This window comes from Rhodamnia argentea, chromosome 4 (genome assembly GCF_020921035.1).
Source record: "Rhodamnia argentea isolate NSW1041297 chromosome 4, ASM2092103v1, whole genome shotgun sequence".
Taxonomy (NCBI): domain Eukaryota; kingdom Viridiplantae; phylum Streptophyta; class Magnoliopsida; order Myrtales; family Myrtaceae; genus Rhodamnia; species Rhodamnia argentea.
The window spans coordinates 1,910,010-1,930,037 of record NC_063153.1 but is presented as its reverse complement, the minus strand read 5'-3'; the positions used below and the strand labels follow the sequence as shown (position 1 = coordinate 1,930,037).

The 20,028-nt window shown below is 37.2% G+C and overlaps 1 protein-coding gene across 1 annotated transcript; it reads left to right on the top strand.

Annotated features, from left to right (window-relative positions):
• The first annotated feature begins 1,681 nt into the window (after positions 1 to 1,681).
• Positions 1,682 to 15,703, top strand: LOC115754622 (isoamylase 1, chloroplastic). Its single transcript, XM_030693695.2, has 18 exons — positions 1,682 to 2,215; positions 3,104 to 3,286; positions 3,548 to 3,640; positions 3,966 to 4,118; positions 5,112 to 5,203; positions 7,167 to 7,308; positions 7,387 to 7,494; positions 8,269 to 8,354; positions 8,790 to 8,861; positions 8,969 to 9,095; positions 10,228 to 10,314; positions 11,446 to 11,538; positions 11,687 to 11,845; positions 13,286 to 13,369; positions 14,073 to 14,153; positions 14,229 to 14,311; positions 14,401 to 14,518; positions 15,265 to 15,703. The coding sequence occupies exons 1-18, from the start codon at positions 1,823 to 1,825 to the stop codon at positions 15,526 to 15,528; spliced, it is 2,418 nt and encodes an 805-aa protein (XP_030549555.1). The 5' UTR covers positions 1,682 to 1,822; the 3' UTR covers positions 15,529 to 15,703.
• The last annotated feature ends 4,325 nt before the right edge of the window (positions 15,704 to 20,028 follow it).

The window sequence follows — 20,028 nt, the reverse complement described above, 5'->3', positions numbered from 1 at the left end:
ACCAAGCCAAAATCATTAGCAAAACTAAATTGGCCAAATCGAAAGGTTTATGACTGAATTGACATCTGTATAATAAGTTTAACATTTTTTTAGTAATTTTCACTAGAGTTTTCAATAGCTTGATTGGTTATATGGTCTAGTAAGATAATACGCACAAGCATTCTTCTTTTGTTAATACCACACAAAAACTCCAAACTGGTATGCCGGTGATCTAATTTTTTTACCATAAAAAAATCATAAACTGATACACTTGTGATAAATTTACCCTTCGTTAATTTTCGTTAAATTCTACCATCAAACTACTAAGTTAGATAACGCATGGCATATGACAAGTGTACCATTTTGGGGATTTTACACTTTATTTGATCAGTTTGACATTTTTCATGGCATTAACTCAATTTAACGAAAATTAACGGAGGGTAAATTTGTTACAAGTGTATTAGTTTAGGATTTTTATTAGTCAAAAAATTAATTTGAGGTAAATTTGTCGTTTGTGTATTAACTTAAATTTTTTTGTGGTAAAAAAATTAGCTTATGAAAATTTGTAACATGTGTGTCATTTTAGGATTTTTCATGGTATTAACCTTTTTTTTTTGCATAATTTGAATGGAGTGCGAAAGCAAACTGTTCTCCAGCTTCCTATTTTTTCCTCCAACTCCTAAGAAGTGTGGGATTGTAGCGAATTGCAAGAGTCACCATTACTCTCTTCATCAGCTTCAGTAAGTTAGACTTCATTTTTCAATCAAGTCATAGCAAAAGGGTGCACACCAAAATTTGAAATTTGGCTTCATATAATGCTAGCAGAAGTGCTCATGTGTTATGGATATGCAAACAATTGACATCTAAATGATATTCAATAATCTCTTTATTATGGTACAGTTGGATTAAATTTAATGAGACGAAATTATTGGCGCAATATGTAAAAATGCTAATCATATACGTGGAAAGAGAAGAATACTTCAATATTGAACTTTTGTTTTATAAGGTTGTATATAAGAAAAAACGATCCAAAACTTTCAACTAGTACATTAGTAAAATAGAATTCTCATTATAAGCATTTGTTTACTCATAGAATATTTATAAAATAACCAGTTGAGGAAAGTTTTGAGAAGGAAATGAACAACATTATGACCTCTTTAAAAGTAGAAAAAAGAAAATCAATCTTCCCCTCATCGAAAAAAAAGGATTTATTTTTTTTTTCTTCAAGTGGCTTTAAAACTATTTCTGAAGTAAAAAAATACTTGAGAAGTAAAAAAATGAAATTGCGTTATCAAACGAATTTCTGCTCTATAAGCTACGTTACCAAATGGATTTTTACGTCAAAAGTGTTGTCATGCTCGCTCTAAAAAAGCACAACACTGGACCAGCTTCAGTCCATGATAGATCATTATTTGTAAATCTTTTTGTAATTTGTCTATCTATGCTAAAAAGAAAAACCCTTAGCCTTTCCTTATGATTTTGTAAATTTGTCGCGAAATTAGTGCCTTTATAGGTTTGCACGTGTGTGGAATGGGAATAACATGCTTTTCGGACAAAAATGCCCTTGAGGAAAAAAGCTCGACACGCCCGCATGATGAGTACGCGGTCGTCGCTGTGCAATAATCATTTTAGCCATTGACAAGCTCACAGTAGAATTCTTAGAGGCCACTGACAGGTGACGTGGCACATTCCAGAAGCCTCGGCTCTCGACATTCTTCCAAAAAATCTATTAAGTCCGCAGATTTTCAGATCAGACCAGACTTCTTCTTCACTTGGCACGCGCTCATCGTCTTATGATCGCAATCTGGTCGTCACTTCTTCTGCTCCTCCAAGCTCGGCGAAGATGATGAGCAGCCATCTCGCTTCTTCTTCTTCTTCTTCCTCCTCCTCGCTCTGCTCTCCCGATGCACATCCACTGCTGTGCACCAAGACGCCGTCGAGGCTTCTTCAGAGACGGGGGAGGAGGAGCAATCTCTCTTACCCTATGACGCGAAGGACGAACCTGGAGAGAATGCGGTCTACTTTAACAGTGAAAGCGAGAGATGGTGGAGCTGCGTCCGGGGCGGTGGAGACTGCGGTGGTTGAGCGGCCCAGGCCGTCAAGCTTCCAAGTGTCGCGAGGCCGACCGATGCCTCTCGGCGCCACCGCTCGCGAAGGCGGTGTCAACTTCTCTGTCTATTCGAGCAATGCGGCTTCAGCAACTCTCTGCTTGATTAGCCTCGCCGATCTGAACGAGGTGACTTGAGTTAGATTTTGGATACTATACGTGAGAGATTGAGATGCTTGAATTTGTTGTCTGTATTGTTGGCCCATTCCAAAATGAATGGCCAAATAGCGCTTCGGTTGGTCCATGGCTTTGCCGATGGGATTTAGTATGCAGTTGAACTCTTGCTTAACAATACACTCTGTTACTTCATGTCAGCGCCCACGACTGGACTCGTATTCTGATTTTCCCGAGTAGCTACACTGAGTGCATTTGTGTGAATCTTTTTCTTTTTCGCTGTATCTGAAGTTTCTATACATGATGTGGATGCTCTTTCGGCCTTATTGTTCTATGCCGTTCACTGATGTTTCCAGAGGAAAGTACTATCAGTATGGAATAGGATGCTAGTAATGTTCAAGGCTCGATTTTTTTGGGCAGCTAAAAGGGAATTGAACGCATTTCCCCTTCTCTGTTTGTAGTGGCTACTCTGTTGAGGATTAAAACAGCCATATACCATGCATGCATGCCCCTTTCTTTACATCTTTAAGGATGCTCGATGTCATTCTATGACATCTCACCTTGAGAAAAACGAGAGGGTGATTCTCATTATCTCCACCAACAATTGGCAGCCATTCTGTTTGGTAGCTCAACTTATTGAACGTGCGTTTTCCCTGTTTTTTACTACTACATCATTGTTAATATTGCAGTTGGGAGATATGATAATCTGCCAATTCCACAGATTCCGCTACTAGAAATTTGAGATAATTGAACATACTCGAGGCACTATCTGTTAAATGGAGATTCTGAGTTATTTTGGATTGATTATTCAAGCATTTAATCCAGGAATGTATTTCCACGTATAGTGTTGCCTAACTCATTGATTATGCAAATGTCTAACTCTTTATTAATCATTTGAAGCAGAGCAGAGTCACCGAGCAGATATCTCTTGATCCCATGATTAATAAAACTGGGGATGTTTGGCATGTGTTTCTGAAAGGAGACCTTGAGGATGTCTTGTATGGTTACAAGTTTGATGGGAAGTTTTCTCCTGAAGAAGGACACCGCTATGATGCTTCCCGTATCCTTTTGGATCCCTATGCAAAAGTTAGTGTTTCTTGCACCTTTCTTTTATCCATCTTGGTGCTAAATGGTTTTTGGGAATCATTATCGAGGCATTATTCAACCTTCTTTTAGTGTGCAAAAAGCATTTAGGGGCTGTCATGTTGAAATTGTTCTTGATTGGTGGCCATTGGTAGGGCAATCCAGGCTCTTGCCCTGGCCATGTGTCCCATCTTTCCCCTTGCCCTTCCTGTTTACCAACCAGTATAAACCAAGTGTTCACTGACCTTACTTTTGTTTGTCTAGGCAGTGATAAGTAGAGGAGAGTATGGTGTCTTGGGACCTGAGGGTGACTGCTGGCCCCAAATGGCTTGTATGGTGCCTTCTGATGGTGATGAGGTATTTGTTAAGAGCTGTAGTTGATAATGGGAAATTAGCGAGTGGTTTTGCATCATGCCATATATAAATGTTACTGGCTTCTAAATTGAAATGTTGATTTCGATATCTACTTGCGAAATCCGTGCGTGTTCAGTGGAAACTGATTGTTGGGTGGCAATTAAGGAAATACAAAGTATTGGATTTATAATTTTTCAGAATTTATTAACTAGTAGAAATAACTAGCTTTACTGCATGTTTTCTAGTTATTCATTTTGTACAGTTTAAAGCTACATAAGCACGCTTAGTATCCTTCCTTTTGTTCTATTTTCCTTTTTTTTTTTCCTAGTTTGACTGGGAAGGAGATTTACCTCTGAAATACCATCACAAAGATCTTATCATATACGAGATCCATGTACGTGGTTTTACAAGGCATGATTCCAGCAAGGCAGACTTTCCTGGAACTTACCGTGGCATTGTGGAAAAACTTGATTATCTTAAGGTGATTTGCTGGTTAAATTCTCCTATTCTTTGCGGGTCTCGTTTGTCTTTTCTTCTTTTCAAAGTCACAACGACCATTGCACTTGATAGATCCTTACACAAACATTGATACGAGGTTGAAAGTCTGAAGTGGCTGGGTTTTGAATTTCTCAATGAAGTTTGGAGAAAACATAAATCAGAGCATCACCATGTTGATATTTTATTTTGGAAGAGATGTTGATCTAGCAAGGATGCAAAGATGCAGGAGTAGACTATTGAAGAATGGGAAACCTACAAATTTTTGGAATATCTGGATTTCATGAACCTCACACGGTTTAAAATTTTATTCATAAGCTACACCAACTTAGAATTTTTGTTTTCAACCAAAAGAAAAAGAATCTTTCAAGTTAAATATGAAAATCTGAGTAGTTATGTTTGTAATACATATTGAATATTTTTAGTGGGCTCATTGCAACCAATGCACATAACAGACCAGTGGAGAAGTGAAGCTCAATGCATTTGCTCGAAGCACCAATTGGAAGAGTGTGAACTCCCCATTCCCCTATATGGAAAAAAAGTAAAAGGAGAGACAAGCTTCCTGATTAAATAAGTAACAGTTGTAGTAAAGCGGAATATCATGTTGTGTCACTTGCATGACTTCAGATCTTATTGGTTGGTCTACTGCTGGTCAGATAAACATTATCTGATGAGATAAATTATCTTATTACCTCTGGCTTTTGTTACGAAAGAGCCATTTCAAATTGTCGTCTCAACTCACTTATTACCGTCTATCTTCTCGTAAGTGACATAGACATGAATCTAGAACATTTTGTTCTTTTGTGTGCTCAAGTTTCGAGAACAAGGTGGACACAGCAATGTACCAAAATAATAGAATACTCTTTCTAATAACTTAGAGCTTGACTAGTAAAACTGCTGGAGTTTGAGAAAATCATTTTCTTTCTCTCTTACATATTTGATGACTTCATGTAATTTCTAGTGAGAATTGCTTTTGTAGGAGCTTGGCGTCAACTGCATAGAGTTAATGCCATGTCATGAGTTTAATGAACTCGAGTACTTCAGCTACAACTCTGTCTTGGGTGATTGCAAGTATGACATTCTTCATTTTCTTTATTTATCTTGGGTGATGATTAGTCATTCTTTTATTCTATATTTTGGCAAGCACCACTAGGACAAGCATTAATTTTCTTCACCTCTTTTTGTGCTAAGCCCTGTATGTTACCAAATGCTTTGGCAAAAACTAAGGATATCAGGTTTTAGCACTTTAACTTATTATAGCATATTTGGTTGCAAACTGGGTTATAAGGCAAAGTTATCACTATTACAGCTCTAACAGATTAGAGGAGGAATAACCATGGTATCAATGAGATAGTTATTGCAAAGTAATATGAATGACACTCCAGATGCCCCATCACTCTCTCTCATGAAGTTACAAATAAACAATGCCCTGAATCCACTCAGCGTCCATTGTGCCGGTCTGATCATAAGACATTGATATCCTATCTCCCCAACAGGCAAGCTGCAATCACTGATGGTGAGTCAGCCTCAAAGCTGAGTAAGCACATCACGGACTGAGCAAATAATCCACCATCTCATATAGTTTAGCTAATCATGATATACACAGATGGCCGTACAAGTAGGATTCTAGAGGTGGCCCCCATGGCTTCAAGAGGTGGCTTCCACCTTGCAGGATGTTGTCCTTGTGGCAGTTACTTCCATTGTACATGGATATTCAACTTATTTGTGATGCACACAATGTCATCCAATTAGATTTCTCATATCTTGAATCACATATCAAACATGAAGAATACATTAACATACCGTTTATCAAAACACTGGAGAGGGGATATAAGAATTACAATAAAAATCCATAAATTCAGTTGATAAACACTTCACAGGTGAGACTTTATTTTCTTGTTAAATCAAAATCAAAATCATATCATCTCTCTCTGGTCCTTCTCTCTCTAAAGTCTCTCATCGTGCTTCTCTTCTTATTTTTATCTCCTCCCAAAAGAACGAGCGTGAAAGTTCTCCTAATATTCTCTTTAATTTCCTGTTGGCGGTGAAAGCAATGTTTTCTTAGTCATGATGCTGGAGGTCCATTAATTGAAGTATGTTACCAAGTTCTAAGAAGGTATGACCAAAGCCACTTAGATCTCCAATACATCTTTAAATACTCAAAGGCTCCTCATGCATTTCTCTTCTCATGCAAAAACCTACCTAGCACGCGTGTTTATTCACCTGATTTTAATTTATTATCCTAGCTAAAATAAGAAGCTAAGAACATGCAAATTGTTTCATTTTCTACATGAAATAAAAAGTTATTAACCACGATTGGAATTTGGGTTGTCAATAAATTATCTCCTAGTATAGTCATAAAAGATAATTCATTTTTTAAATCAAAAGTATAATGCAATAATTTACTATGACACAATAATATGGTATGATTATTGATTTTTACTCATCATATTGTTATTTTGATGAACAATAGTTTGCAATGATAACACTAGTAATTATACCGTAATATTTTTTATTATTTAATGATAATATTAATTATTTATTCAAACAGTAGTGTCTCACCAGCAGCGACGGCGAGAGGGAGGAAAGAGAAGGGTTTTTATTAATACTGAATTACATGAATGTTATAACAGAGATGTGATAGCTGTTGCATGTGGGGCATAAAATAGCTATTACTATACTTTAGCAGACATGAGGATGGCAGGTATCATTGTTTTAAACAAAACCCTTATACGTAATAGAGCTTTAGTAGCTATTACTGCAACCGATAGCACAAGGATTGTAAGCTTCTCAGCAGCATGGTCCCTGCTTCACTTGGGCTTGGCACTTATGGCCGAACAACCTGAGCTCATGCGATGCAATTCGCAGAGCACTAGAGGAAATAGCCTAGCAAGAAATATAATGAGTTTTTCTTCCGTGCACACCTTTAGTGCCCGTCTATCTTTTCTTTAGCGCCTGTCTATCTTTTCTTTGATTACATTTTAGTGAATGATTAGCAGAGCTGCGGATAATCCCACTGCCATGTATTCTTCAGGATGAATTTCTGGGGATATTCAACCATCAATTATTTTTCTCCGATGTTAAGATATTCATCTGCTGGCCTAAGTAGCTGTGGTCAAGATGCAATAAATGAATTCAAAACTCTCATCAAAGAAGCGCATAAACGAGGGATTGAGGTAAGCTGGTGGGTTGGATTTTGTATTTGAACTATTCAGTACTTTTCATAATGTTCATCTCTAACTTTGTTTGAGCAGGTCCTTATGGATGTTGTTTTCAATCACACGGCTGAAGGGCATGAAAATGGCCCTGTTTTGTCCTTTAGAGGCATCGATAACAGCATGTATTACATGCTTGCGCCAAAGGTAGAGAATGAGAAGTAAATACTATTTTGCTCTTATGTCCTAGATTGGAAGAGTAAACATGATGCTCTGGAGTTTCATTGTTTCTCATAACTTCTTTCGGATAATTCCTGAATCTCGCTAATAATTGTTGATCTGGTGAACAGCAGTTGCCAGTCCTGATTTGGACACATGCACTCACGCACGTGCATGCGAGCACACTCACAATATCGTTCAACTGCTCATCTGAGGGGCATGCATTGACTGTGTTTACAGTCATATCTTGATGGTGGTGGTAAAGTTGGCTAATGTAAAGGTGGTATATGATACATGCCAATGGAAAAAGCAACTGGATCCCTTGCTGGAAATATGTTAGTGGAGTTATGGTAGTCGTTGAAAGGAGATGCAAATACAGTAATGTTTTAGAGTGTGTTATGTTGGAGTAACTACTCAGAGCGAAAATGGGTTGTCACCAACAAAAGATCCTCTTTAGAGGAAAAAACTGACTGGACTGTGCATTGTGGGTAGAAAATAAATTTCTGTAATAAACCCAAGAATGAAGCTTCATGATTTGGAAAATATGTTGAACTAAACAATGGAGTTTGTCTCAGAAAAGATAGACACCAAGTTGAGCAAACAGATATTATGTGCCTCAAACATCTCGTTGGAAAAAGAAAAATTCGCATTGAGCCACCAAGTCTAATGGATGATTAAGTCATAGAAAATGACGTTCTTGATTTTTTTCTGCTTTTTTAGCCTTCTGTTTTGTAGGTAATATGAACTTCTTGCTTGTCACAGGGTGAATTCTATAACTATTCGGGTTGTGGGAACACATTAAACTGCAATCACCCAGCAGTACGTCAATTTATAGTGGACAGCTTGAGGTAAAATTTTTAATCCGCTGCTGAACATTTTTTGCTGAGACATCTGCCGTCAAATTAGGAATTGGCCAGAAAGTCCTGTGGTATTTCCTCAAATATATTAATATATAACAGTTTACTGCCAGTCTGATAGTCATGGATGAATACATGTATAGAACAACTTATACTGCCTTGAAGTAACACTAGAGTAATAAGGAAGCTCCATGCGAGAGGAAAGGTTATTCAGGAGCCAAGCTTTTTCTGAAGGTGGTTTTTGAAAACCTATGCCTCATTGAGATAATGAGTCCGTAAATATCCCTTCATTGTATTTCTAGAGTACAAATGGGATTGAAATGCTCTTTGCTCTGCTTGATGGAGTTTAATCATTCTAGCATTGACAACATGAGATTTGTGGACAATAAGGGCATAATTTATCTCATTATCTTTCTGATGTGACAGATATTGGGCAACAGAAATGCACGTGGATGGCTTTCGTTTTGATCTTGCTTCTATCTTGACCAGAAGTAGCAGGTTTTACATCAACTTTCTTCAAATATATCCAGTGCATTTCTAATTTGTGAGCGTCGGACTAATGCTTCCTCTGCATTTTCTTTTTGAATTATCTTTACTGTGTGAAGTCTTTGGGATGCAGTTAATGTATTTGGAAAGCCAATTGAAGGGGACTTATTGACTACAGGCACACCTTTAAGCAGTCCTCCATTGATAGATATGATAAGCAACGATCCAATTCTTCGAGGAGTCAAGGTGTTTACTTTAAGTCCATCATGTTTCAGATAATGTAGTCAATTATTTCAACTCCATGGACAACTATTTAATGTCAGACTAATGTACTTTAACTTCTATTTGACAACTCGATTTTGATTGAGCACATTTGCAGCAGTATATTAAACAAAAATTAAGCACCATAAGGACATCTTGAAGAATTTTGGTCATATTTTGTATTACACTTGAAATTCCTTGGCTGTCTGAGTAATAAATTCTGCTGTCCTCTCTCCCTGCATGGTCTGAGCTTGACCTAGCAGTTCCATATGTTATCAATTTTCCACAGCCAAGATATTTTGGTAGCTTGCTTGTGACTTGAAGTATTTTAGATATATAAACACAGCCATCTCCACGCTATATCAATTTTGTTTCGTTTCTCCTTTTAAATGCTCCAACTCTGGTGATGCCCCAACTCTGGTGATGCCCATTCATGCAGTAGATTTGCTGAAAGTTAAGTCTTGGTTCTTGCCTCTGTGGTTTCATTCTACAAGTATGAGACAAGAATTATTTGGAATGTCACTACCAGACATGTTTACTGCAGAAAATTTATTGCTGTATGTTTAAATTATAAACTTGATCAATCGTAGAAAACATCTTGTAACAATGCGAACACCACTTGAAGTATTTGAACCTAGCAATTTCATGTGCTTTGGTGAAACTCAAAGACAATCAATATCTTTTTAATAGTTTTAATAATTTCCCCTAGTAGGTGCAGTTAAGCATATTGGGAAAAAAATACCAGTGCCACTAAAAATTTACATTACGAGCTTGTTGTAGATTTTCCTACACAATATAAGTGTTCTATTTTGAGGATCTTGGTGTTACTTAAATCTCTACGATATAGATGGGTGAACTATGTGAAATTTATCGGCATTTGCTATTTCTACAGTTTTTTACTCTACCTAGAATGATGCCATCTGCGTAGGGAAGTATCTCACAACATACTCACTTCAATGATCTATGTGTGGCTGTTATAAACTTTTCTTTTGTCCATTTTTGTTGCTTCTGCCATGGTTAGTTGGTGGTTTAGGAGGGAAAGAGCTTTCTTCATGTGAACATGTGTGATTATTATGTACTTCTGTTGAAACTGAGAGACTCATTCTCATTTGAAAAGCTCATAGCTGAAGCATGGGATACTGGAGGCCTTTACCAGGTTGGCACATTTCCTCACTGGGGCATTTGGTCTGAGTGGAATGGCAAGGTCAGTCCAGATGGTTTTTTTGCAGTGACTATCATGTCATTTTTTTGGTCAGCAATGTAATTGCGGGCAAAACTGTATCAATAATTTGTAAGAAATGAGATTTATGACACAAAACTTCTCAACTTCGATCTTCCACCTAATCCATGATATTTCTAAATTTTTGGTTTATGCTTGGAATTCTCATGAAGACACACATTCTCTATACAGATGGCTAGTTGTGACATATCTTTTGCATATACAGAAGGATCTGTTTTTGAATGGTCGGAACCGTTTTGCTGTTTCCTACATTGGCCTTTTGAAATGTTTGATGGGGAAGATGCCAAGCACATGTTCTTCTTCCTAGCCTATGCTTGACAATCAATGTTAGAGCATTTTGTTAAAAAATTTAACTAAAAGTTGAAGTTATGTGGTGGGAGACTACTGTTTATGAGGCCCAAACAAACTCTGTAGGCAAAAGATTTATTTTACTCACACCTCTCACAGACCCTGTATACAAGGGATGTGGATATAGAAGGTCTTTAATGGGTTGAATGGTCATACAAGGTGGTGTGGGCTGCAGTCCAAATTGACTTTTGTTAGAATGATGGGAAGACAGAAGTTTCTACCATGTACTGCTCTGACATTGGCTGTGAATAGGTCATCAAAGAGTTGCAATACTAAATTAAATGGACGGCTTAGAGCTAGCGGGAACGATGTACTAAGTAGTTTGGAGAGTAAACGCGCAGATGAAATTGCAAGTTGATTTGATGATTTCACTGGTTCTTGTATGGTTTGAATGCAGAAGCTGTTTTGTCTTTTATTGTCCTTCAAAGCAGATGCTAGGTTGAAACTTGAAAGAGACCAACTTTGTTTTTTTCTTTTTAACTCTTGTAAGAATAATGTGGCCTAAGTTCACTCTGTTTTTTAGCCCTATACTCGCGAAAATTCTCAAAAATGCACTCAGTGTGATTTTAACTTCTTTTTTTATCTGATTGTAATTTTCACTTAATAATGGTGTTAAAATTTTAATTAATCTTGTGCTGGTGGAAACATATATGCATTCTGTAGCAAATCAAGAGATGATGTCTACATCTTTATATGTTCTATTATCTACAACGATATATGATAAGTTGCTTGTTCTGTTCATTTCAGTATAGAGATGTGGTCCGTCAGTTTATAAAGGGTACAAATGGCTTTTCTGGGGCTTTTGCTGAATCTCTGTGTGGAAGCCCAAACTTATACCAGGTAATCATTTAGTTTTTGGTCTCAAATATTCTTTTGCCATCCGACTGATTCCATCGTTTTAGGGTCTTCTTAGAGTAGATTTGTTAGATAATCTTCTTGCTGCTTTCTGGGTTCTCTAGTAGCATCGGTTACCTGATTTGTTTGTCAGGAAGGAGGAAGAAGACCATGGAATAGTGTCAATTTTGTCTGTGCACATGATGGATTCACATTGGCTGATCTGGTTTCTTACAATGACAAACACAATTTGGCGAATGGCGAAGACAACAACGATGGAGAAAATCACAACAATAGCTGGAACTGTGGACAGGTAAGTACAGAATGCCTGTGATATGAACAGGATTGCTTTACTCTGTAAAAAGCCACTAACTACAGGGGTTGTGTTGTCCATTGTGAAAGAATTTTTGTTCCTTTTCTTCATTTAGTACAAATAGAGAGGAGGGATTAAAGACTCCGACTTTTAAAACATCAATACTAAGTTTTTGTCCAATCATGTGTGGAGTCTAAAAATTGAATTGTACTTTAATTTGAAATTATGCTTGTATTAATAGAATAAAAATCCCAGCTTGGACGTACATAAGAACTATTGACTGTGACATTAAGGTTGGAATGTACAGACCATCTGTTAGATTTTGGTGAAGATTTTTTCCAAAGAAGCAAGACCTTTAACAAAAGGAATTTTAGAGTAGGTGGTCAACATAACTATAAACTTTTCCAGTTTTACTAAACCAAAAGATAATAAATGTTTGCAGTTGAATATAATGACATTTTAATTGATGGAGTACATTTTGGGACATGACTGTCAGTAGTGCCGCAATTAGAGATTGGTTTGAATGTCAAGGAGTCTTGCCAGATTGTGAGGAAGGTTTTTTTGTTCGTTTTGCACGTAAAGATATTTTATTTGCTTGGTGTTTGGCTGGCGAAAATGTCTATTTTATACCAGTCCCTGCTGTTCATGTTAGTTTTGTAAGGGATCATTAAAAACAAGAATTTATAATGTTTCAATGTCCAAAAGATGCTGCTAATGGTATTTTGTTGTTTGAACTTCAGTTCAATTTAAAAGAAAGAATTATGTCTTCATCTGTTGGGTAAACTCTTTTATATAAGTTTGGCCAAAGTCCAAATAAGAAAGAAGCATCTACTTTATAAGAGTTAATCTTTTCACCTCAAAGTTGTCTAGGGGAATTTTTTTGTATAATTAACCTAGATAATTACTTAATTGGATCACTGTGTGACATTGCAGTAGTTTTTGTATCCCAAGAGAAATAAAGACGATATCATAAAATGAAGATGTTTATCCCTTAATCAACAGTTCAATCTTTGTATCCCAAGAAAAATAAATTAATGTAATTATTTGTTATCTATTTCTGGGGAAAATTTACTCTCCTGTATGTTTGGATATCATAATCTCTGAATAAATTGTGGGGTGCTGTCTACATGTACGAGACTGCTTTTGTGTTAAATTCTGCTGTTGTACAAGTAATGCATGGATCAATCACTCTGAAACCCCATTGTTTGCATTGTGGTGTCAGTTGCCCCGTTAAGAAATTGTATTGACTTTCTATGGCATATTTTGGTGGATCCACTAAGTTAATAAAATATGGTGAGATAATACTAGAGGTATCCTTGCAACAATTCCAAAACCAAGGAATTAACCTTTACTACGAAAAACTTTTATAGGTACAGTAATTTTTTTGACTAGGGCATCAGTGATTGATATTCATTTGACTTCGTCCCAAACAACACACAGGAAGGGGAGTTTGCAATCACTTCAGTAAAGAGATTAAGGAAGAGACAAATGCGAAATTTCTTTGTTTGTCTCATGGTTTCTCAGGTAAGGATTACTTTGCATTTCATTGTAGGCTTCTGGTCCTAATGCTAAATGGTGATCAAATTTACCTCGCCGGTTTTGCGTTAATCAGCAGAAGATTTTCTCTTATGTTCCTGCTTTGACATTTTCCTTAACAGTGTGCTCCGTATAATTTGACTCTCCAAGAATAAATTTTTTGTCGTTCCTTGCCCCTTTTCCACGTGAATGGAAAGACAAGCTTGATTGAAACGACAGAGGAGCTTTGTAGAAAAATCTGCTTAGGCATTTATAATGGCTTTGAAGCTGTCCAATAGACATGCTATTTCCATATGCCTGGATGCCCTTTATGGAACCAACTTCACATGAAAAGATTTAATCCTTGACTCACTTTAAAAGTGAGACACTATTACTAGGAGATTCCACATTTCCTCGCAGAAAGCCTGCCTACCTAGCGTTTCCTTATCCAAGACAAAATACAGTTAAAATAAAAACAACTGTTTTTGTTATGCACATTGTTTTCCTTTGTGAGATTTTGAACACTGAAGTGAACATTAGACCATATGATCCTATTTGATGGATGTTGATAAGATATACATTTGACAGCAGCACAACCAACCAAAACCCCCTTAAAGCAAATGCAGCAACAGAAAAGTAAAATGATGTTGTTAAAGTTTAGTTGCTTTTATCTGTTCCTGTGTTGCTTATGTGTTCAACTATGTTTAACCAGGGCATCCCAATGATATATATGGGGGACGAATATGGTCACACAAAAGGAGGAAACAACAATTCGTACTGCCATGATAACTATGTGATCATCTACTCTCTGCCACTTTTCTACATCTGACTCATTGCTAGCAACTAACTTGTTTTCTCTCAATTTCAGATCAACTACTTCCGATGGGATAAGAAAGAGGAGTCATCATCAGATTTCTATAGATTCTGTTCCCTTATGACAAAGTTTCGCCAGTATATAGCACTCCTCCGACTTGTTTTATTTTTTTCATGCCTAAAGATTGACCATTTTGATCCACCTCGTTACTTCAAATACTTTGCAGTGAATGTGAGTCGCTTGGCTTGAGTGACTTTCCAACTGCAGAAAGGCTGCAATGGCATGGTCATCTTCCTGGCAAACCAGATTGGTCAGAAACCAGCCGTTTTGTCGCATATACTATGGTATACCATTTTTAGCGCCTTATCTATTTTGGGTACTCCTTGGAATAACACATCCATAAATAAGCACTGAACTAAGAACAAATTCTGACAAAAAAAAAAAAAAAAAAAACGGGACTAAGAACAAAAAGACATGCTTTCACATCAATAGCACTACGCTGTCTTCTAAGTATGTACATAAGACAGTGAAGGATAAATTTGGCTGGTGGAGTCTTCATCTAGATTGCTGTCTTTCCTAGATTTTTGTAGCTGCATCATCACACTGTTGAATTTTGACACTACTGGAAACTGTCAAGCTACTTCTTGGATGAGATTGATAGTTCGCTGTGGTGAATGGCCTGCATTTGCATGATCTTTCCAAAAGGATTAAGTCAGGCATCTATGGATTGCCACCTTTTGGCTTTTCATACACTGAAAAACTCACAAAAATCTTTAGGTATTATGTAGACCATAGTGTGAAAGAATTAGAAAGGGGATTCTAGAAGACAAACAAAACTTTTCTTTCAAGAAGCTGAAGCAACCTGATGCTTGTGACTTTCTGTGGGGAATTTAATCCATCAAGAAGTGTTTCTTGGTGATCTTTTTTTCTTTTGTTAAGCCTGATAGAGATATTTTACCTAATGGATTGACTTATGCCTGTTTTGTCTCCGGTATTACTCTGAAATGACACCCTACAAAGGCATTATTGCGGTATCTATTTGCTTCGGGTGTAAGGGAATCATCCTTGCTATATTGTACATTGTGCCCAGGTTGACTCAGTTAAGTGTGAGATCTACATCGCCTTCAACGCGAGCCATCTACCGGTGACCCTTGTGCTGCCTGAGCGACCTGGATACCGATGGGAGCCATTGGTAGACACCAGCAAACCCGCACCTTTTGACTTCCTCACCAGCGACCTTCCAGAAAGAGATGTCGCGGTTAAACAGTATGTGCAATTTCTTGATTCCAACTTGTACCCGATGCTTAGTTATTCATCCATCATCCTCTTGCTTTCACCCGACACTAGTGCTTAGATACCCCATTCGAGTATGGTCAATGCTGGTGAATCTTCTAATGCTCGACATGATCTTCGCTTTTTGTAAATGATCAGCCTAGTAGGGAAAAACATGCTGCAGTGAATAATGAAGTTAGGGAGTGTATAGAAAACTACTCGAAATTGTTACAGAGCAATCTATATCAAGTTGGAACGTTGGTAATGCTTGAAAAGGACGTGAATCGGAGCATGGGACATGCATTATTTCTTTTACACTCAAGAGGCTTGAAGGTGACATCTCTATCTCGCAAGATACTGCTAAATTGCTAATCCTTATTTCTGAGGATATTTGGGGGAATGTTAGCCAATTAATGGTTTATATGCATTAACACGATAGATTATTCGATAAATGTTATGCAAAATGATTTTTTGTAATGGTTGTCTTATTGATTTTTAAGGGAAGAAATTATTACTGTCGGTGAGCAACAGTTTTACAATATGTTGAATTGATAACTTTAACAAGTGCATTAATACCCGTATAAGAGAAAAATGTAATTTTGAATTTTGCTTTTGATTGTTTTTATGAGTATTTTAACTCAACCCCGCACGTCGCGCCCGTAAAATTCCTCGTATTCATGTTTACAAATAACTCAACTGTTTTCAAAATTCATGCAGACGCCTTTTCTTCTTACGTTATTCTTTTCAAGCTTAAATGCGCGCTGTCTTAATGGCTAATCTTCTAATAGCTAAACAAAGGAACCCACGAAAACCAACTGGTGTGGGAAGCAATACAACTTCTCAAAAGTTGATGTGGATTTGTAGATTACTTATTTTGCTCAAGATTAGCTCACCCTCGGGCACTTTCTTCTACTCAATACAGATATAAGTTCCACGTCGCATGATAAAACTTCTTCGAGGACTTTATTAAAATCAATAACTTTTGACTCAAAAATTGACTGACATAAACATAAGGGCTATCTTTTTTGTTATAATTTGTTCCTTAACACAAAGTATATGGTAAAATATATTTTGTTTGAATATTTGTTTTCATATATATAGTGAAAATCACATGATAATAAAAAATACTGATTTGGCAATATCATCTAGTAGAATCGCCCCGTACCTCAAATTGTCATGCGCTTCCCTTCATATTTCTCGGTTTCGATATCTAAAAATATTGATTTTACGATATTATTTAGAATTGAATCGGCAACAATCAAATCCCCCCCTCCCCTAATGAGCTCAAATGCGTTTATTACTTTTCCTAATATCTATGTGCTAATTATGTGTTAAGTTTTCATCTTCCATTATTAAACCTCAGAATACAAAATTAGAGAGGAACGCATAACTAACAGGCGAAATCGTTGCATGGTGTTTGGAATGTTGTATAAGCTTTTACCCAAGATAAGAAAAACTAATCCTTTTCCCTTTCTTCCTGGTGTTGATGCCCAAAGCAGGAAGAATAAGCCGCAATCTGTGAAATTCCATCATGTTCCCATTGGTCAAGCCATCGCATGCAAACTAGAGGTGGGTGTGATCATTATTAGAGATTCCTGATAAAACCTCGGCTACAACGCCTATTTACCACGCCCGATGAAGCTCCACTCTTCAAAGTTTGCAAGAATTTACACTCAGCTAAGATTTCTATAATCATAGATCGCTTAGGCCAGATCCGGAGTCATGTGGTCAACCAATTACAAGGAGATTTTGGCAATCATTGAATCTGGATTTTGAGAACCTAAGCAAGCCTTCTCATCGGGTGGCATGTGGAAGATTATGCGATTTGAGCAAAGCAACCAACTCACTCTCAGTTCACTTGCTTGAAGCGACGAAGCTTATCTAGAGAGGATCCTGTCAATTTTCACCCATACTCCACTCCAGCCTTTTCTTTAACCCATTTTGAGCCTCCAACAAGCTTAGCAAGCTAGGGGAAAGCTTCCATCCAGCTGTAAAAACGGTTCAAATATGTGGCAACGAGGGAAAAGTACCAAAACAGTTTTAAACCTATTGTATTTGTGTCAATTCAGTCTTCAACTTTTTAGATAGATCAATTTAGTTCTAAATATTTTTCATTTAGGCAAAGGGAGTCCATCCGACTAATTTTGATCGGAAATTACTAACACAAACGTCAATCGTCCTACGTGATACAATCGGCATAACAGCGAATAAATTTTATAAATTTGTAATATTAATTTTTTTTATGTTGTTTCCTTTTTTACTTTTCATTGTGGCTGGCAACGATTGCCGGTGACCCTCGCCAAATCTGGTGAGGGCAATACTTGCCTAGGCAGCAAAAGTCAAGCCCTTACCATTTCTAGTGAGGACCCTTGCAGTCTGGTTGAGGGCTTGACTCCCGCGGCCGGGCAAGGGCCTCCCTTGATGGATCTCGTAAGGAAAAATTCAGAAAAACTATTAAAAAATTGCAAGATTTGTCACGTTAGCAACCATCGTACCACATAGGTCGACCGGCATCTTTGTCAGCGATTTTTGATTAAAATAGGCCCGATGGACTATATTGACATAAATGCAAAAGGTTTATGTTAAATTGATCCAATTGAAAAATTTAGAATTGAATTGGCATTAATGCAATAAATTTAAGACTTCTTTCTTACTTTTCTCGTGGCCACTAACAAGAAGAAACAAGCAAGTTCAGATTTGAGGTAAGGGAAACCTCTTTGGTGGGTATGGTAAGACTCCTTTGCTGTCACCAAACCTAAGAAAATAGCTTCAAATTTGATATAAAGAAAGACAATAGGGCATTTTAAATGCATGCAAGGTTTTCCCATGATGATGTGTAAAATTTAGACTAGACTCTCCATTTCATATCAAAGTCACTGATTCTAACTAGTTTAGGGATTAAGCTCCGAAATATGCTCATACATGGCCACGACCTATTTTAGTGCCTTTCCATGTGTTCATCAACCTTATTGTCGTATTACTTGATACTTGCAATGTGTTTGAAATGTCAGAAACCCATGCATGCATGTCAAGATCTCTATAATTCTGAACTTTGAGCTAATTAGATCATTTTAGGCTTGAACCATGACATGCATAGACAGACCGATTCTAATGTAAAAATCTTAATAAATATAGACCTTATTCATATGTTAGATGACGTATCTAATGTGTTTGAAATGATAAAGAACCATGATTCCATGTGCACTCTTGCGGATTCAGTCCTATTGGACGAAGATCCCCGACGTGGATGTTGGCTGTCCTACGTATCACCACCGGCGCCGACATAGACATTTTTAATAATATTTAAATATTTTTTGAATATTTTTCTTTATTTCCTTTTTTTCTTTTTTCTTTTTCCTTTTTTTTCCTTATGTTTTTCCCTCCCTCACCCAACCTTAACCTCCACCGACCTCAAGCGAGGGCAGCTCTCAATTGGGCAAAGGAGGGTCGTCCCCGCGAGCCCACGGCTAGGGCCACCCTCGCCAAGCGAGGGATGCGAGGCTGGCATGGCCAAGTGAGGGAGGTAAAAAAGAAAAGGAAAAAATAAATATTCAAAAAAATATTAAAATATTATTAAAAATTATCCACGTCAAGACCGACGGTGTCATGTAGAATGGCCGGTGTCCACACCCAAGATTTTCAATCAATAAAACTGAATTGGCGAAAGATGAAAATGTTCAAGATCGAATCAATAAACTTAAAAGATTTAGGACTAAATCGGCAAAAGTGTAAAAGGCTTATGACTTTTTTGACAATTTTCCCATTTCTGTTTCGAGCTAATCATATCACTTCAGTTTGAACCATGACATGCATAGCCATGCATGTTCTAATGGGGCAAAATTTAATCCTTAATTCCACATTTGGATTGTTATAGGTTCCGTTTTGAGCTAATTGAGATATATTTGTGCCGAATAAACTGAATTGAGCCGATTTTGAATTCTAAGACTGTCTAACTAAAATCTCCCAAGGCATGGTCCTTTAATATGCCCGAGTTAATTGATTGCATGGATGAGATATGCCACTGAGTTTCCAATTTGGATAGATAGGCAACGATACCGAACCGACATACCCGAGTTTGCGATTATCGCTTGCTGGTAGACTAGTTATATTTTTTAGTCTACCTATTAATTTCACGCCCGCATCTCAAGTTACGACGGGAGGTGTTATGGCATACTTGCGTACCGTATTCTTTCATCGGGAAAAGTACATTAGAAGTGTCATAACTTTTGTACGGCATTCACTTGAGTGCTATAACTTTCAAAACGTTCACTTAAGTGCCATAATTTTTAAAAATCGTTTACTTGAGTGCCATGTTGACGTGGCAGCCGGAAAAGTTACCGTAGCACGTCGGAAAAGTTACTGTAGACGTCGGAAAGGCGACGCGGCACGCCGGAAAAGTTATCGTAGTACTTAAGTGAACGATTTTGCTCCGGCGTAGCACTCAAGTGAACGATTTTTGAAAGTTATGACACTTAAATGAACGTTTTGAAAATTATGGCACTCAAGTGAACGCCATACACAAGTTATGGCACTTCTAGTGTACTTTTCCCTCTTTCATCTTATGATTGTATAAATGTGTTTG